At 42.9% G+C, this 3,001-nt stretch overlaps 1 protein-coding gene across 1 annotated transcript; it reads left to right on the top strand.

Moving 5' to 3' along the window:
- The first annotated feature begins 1,505 nt into the window (after positions 1 to 1,505).
- Positions 1,506 to 2,753, top strand: LOC136579691 (glycosyltransferase family 92 protein F13G3.3-like). The gene has a single exon (XM_066579748.1). It carries the CDS (start codon positions 1,506 to 1,508, stop codon positions 2,751 to 2,753), a length of 1,248 nt encoding a protein of 415 aa, XP_066435845.1.
- Positions 2,754 to 3,001: the final 248 nt, after the last annotated feature.

Raw genomic sequence — 3,001 nt, 5'->3', positions numbered from 1 at the left:
TATCATTCGCCACACAGCCCCATCATCCTCCAAACAACTCCCATCATCCTCCACTGTGCCCCCCAAAAAACTCCATCATCCCTCAAATAATCCCCACTGCTGCTGGAGTCAGTGCCTGCTTCTGCATGCAAGCCTGAACACACAGCATTGGTGGGTCCAAGATTAGACCACCGTCTCTCATCCTCCCCTCGATACTGGATAGGAGCAGTCAGCTCCCACCAGGGCGGGAAGAAGAATCACCGCCGTATGCTGGGCCTGCAGTCAGACAGTCACAGAGCCTCAAAATGCGACCATTGCCTCGTCATTTGTATGAGCCTGTCTGTGAGCGCAAGCTACCAGCCCACCATGTACCACCTGCGGCTTCATCCCCCCAGATTCAGCCTGCACGGTCCCCACTCTCCTTTGGACTGCATTCATAGCCATCCTGAGTTGGAAACCTCTGCAATATAGCAACAGTCATGGGGGGGGGGGGGGGGGGTCTCTATAACGCTATGGATAGAAGGGAAAGTTGTTGGCAAAGTACTACTGTGTTTTCCTGAAAATAAGACCTTACCTTATATTAAGAGGAGCTATGTCTTATTTTCGGGGGTCATTTTATTATGCTTAGAGATAGCAGCACAATCTCCCTCCATACATGTCCTGCAGCTGCAGGACGTAAAAGTACTATGGGGCCGTCACTAAGGGATTAAGTAATTATCCGCAATGCAAGGGTAAAGCATGAATGAACTCCTCAATCTAATACTTATGGATCCACCTTTACCAGCATTCACTGAGGAACACAGAATAGGATTTTTTGAACCATTCCTTACTGCAAATGTCTTTCAGGTCATCAATATTTCAGGGATGCCTTGTATGTATTTCTGGGATGCCTTGTATGCACAGTCTTGTTTAGGTTAAGCAACATTCTAATGTATAATGTTTTGATCTACATTAGAATTCATTTCCAGGCCTTGAGATAGCAAAGCAATCCCATACCATTATGCTCCCTCCACCATGCGTCACACCAGGTTCCTTTTCATCCAAACATAGGTTTTGCTGTAAATGTTTGTTTCATCTGTCTATAGGACATTTTTCATCCAGGTGGAGAAACCTGAGACAAGTTGCTTTGTTTTCTTTTTGGGCTGCTGTGGCTTACTTTGTGATGTCCTTCCATGATTACCACTCTTGGTCATTGCTTTTCTAACACATGAATAGATATTTATGTAGTTTGTTGAGTCTTCTGTAGGTCCTTTGCTGTATTTTCTTTGGTTCTTTCCTGCCTCTTTCAGGACGGTCCTCTATGCTCTTGCAGTGATATAACAGGTTACCTGCTCCTAAGGAGAGTAGGCAGATGCACACCCAGTTCTTCAGCTTTCGTAGCCTTCTTCAGCTTTATGTATTTTTCTCTACATATCTTCTGAATGCTCTTTGCAGGTGGTCAATTCCTCTCTTCCCCATATTATGAGTGTTCACTTTCTTTTGCAGAAATCCACCATTGATGTTATTTTTGGATATTGAACAACGATATGAGGCTGTGTTTCACTATTTTGCTACTAAACATTGTTTTCCTGACTTCTGTCTATTATTATGCTGCAGTGGACAGAGTAGCAGAACCAAAACGTGTAACTATTTCCAGAGACACGATCACCCCTCTAGGAAACAATAAAACATTTGTCATATCAGCCTATTATGATGGCAGACGGTCCAGAAGTGTGCGGGTGTTGACCATTAGCCATAAAGATGTGAAGACGCTATATTGTGGGTTTTACTGTAAAAATAAATTTGTTTCCGTGAGAGCAATAATAGTGGTCCACTCCGAATGGTTCGGCTTTCAGTATGGTCCAGCAGATGTGGTCTGCCCTGAGCCTTCAAAATGCTTTTCCCACCACATCTCCATCCACTGGTCCAACACAAAAAATATAAGTCATGTTCCTGTATTTGAGATCAAGAACCGCAATCCTCAGCCTTTCTCAGCTAACTTCACAGTGTGTATCTCTACAATGTTTGGAAGTCAGGAAAACATATTGCAGTTTGTCCAGTCCCTGGAGATGTATCGTCTTCTAGGAGCCCAGAAGGTGGTTATCTACAAGAATAGCTGCAGTGAAGCCATTGGACAGGTTCTCGATTACTATGTCTCAGAAGGATTTGTAGAGATTGTACCTTGGCCAATAGACAAATATTTAAGAACATCTGATTCCTGGCATCAAAGTATGGACTATACAAGCCAAATTGGTTATTATGGGCAGCTCATGACTCTCAATGATTGTCTGTACAGAAACATGTACAAAAGTCGGTATGTGACCCTGAATGACATAGATGAAATTATCCTGCCGAGACTTCACAAGACCTGGGATGAATTGATGGAAGCTTTAGAAAAAAAATATCCAGGTTCATCAGCATACTTAATAGATAACCATTACTACCCAATGAATATCACTGTTCCTAATTTTCAGAATGCTTTTCCCAAAAATCTACCAGGAACCAACATTCTGCAACTGATATACTATGAGCCAAAAAGTCAATATGTCTGGAAAAACCATAAGATGATTGTCAACCCCCGGGAAGTCATTCATACTTTAGTTCACTCCATATTAAGATCTTATAAGAGAAGTCTAAAGGTTCCCAGTCACATTGTAGCCCTTCACCATAACCATATACCAACGCAGCCAAATCTCCCACTGTCATCTCTGATAAAAGACACAACCATATGGAAATACAATTCTTCTCTTATTACAAATGTTAACAAGGTTTTGAGGCAACTGAAGTATCACTGAAACCATTGCCTGCCTGTAAATGTATCAGTTTGCCATGTTATGTGTTGCAGCCGTAGCTTTTTCTGGCATTACTTGGCACAGGATCTAATCTGCTGAGCCAATACAAGTTCAATAGACTGCCACTTTAAGTCTAATGGGGCCTCCCAAGATGGCGCCCATTTTCTAATGCTCTCCGCTATTGCCAAGTAGCTCTCGACAAAGTTGCTTGGAGCCAAAAAGACAACGCCCTGGTCCGGCACAAAGTAGGG

The sequence above is a fragment of the Eleutherodactylus coqui genome, chromosome 10, assembly GCF_035609145.1.
Source record: "Eleutherodactylus coqui strain aEleCoq1 chromosome 10, aEleCoq1.hap1, whole genome shotgun sequence".
Taxonomy (NCBI): Eukaryota; Metazoa; Chordata; class Amphibia; order Anura; family Eleutherodactylidae; genus Eleutherodactylus; species Eleutherodactylus coqui.
The sequence above is the reverse complement of the archived record's forward strand: the minus strand, read 5'-3'. Positions and strand labels throughout refer to the sequence as shown.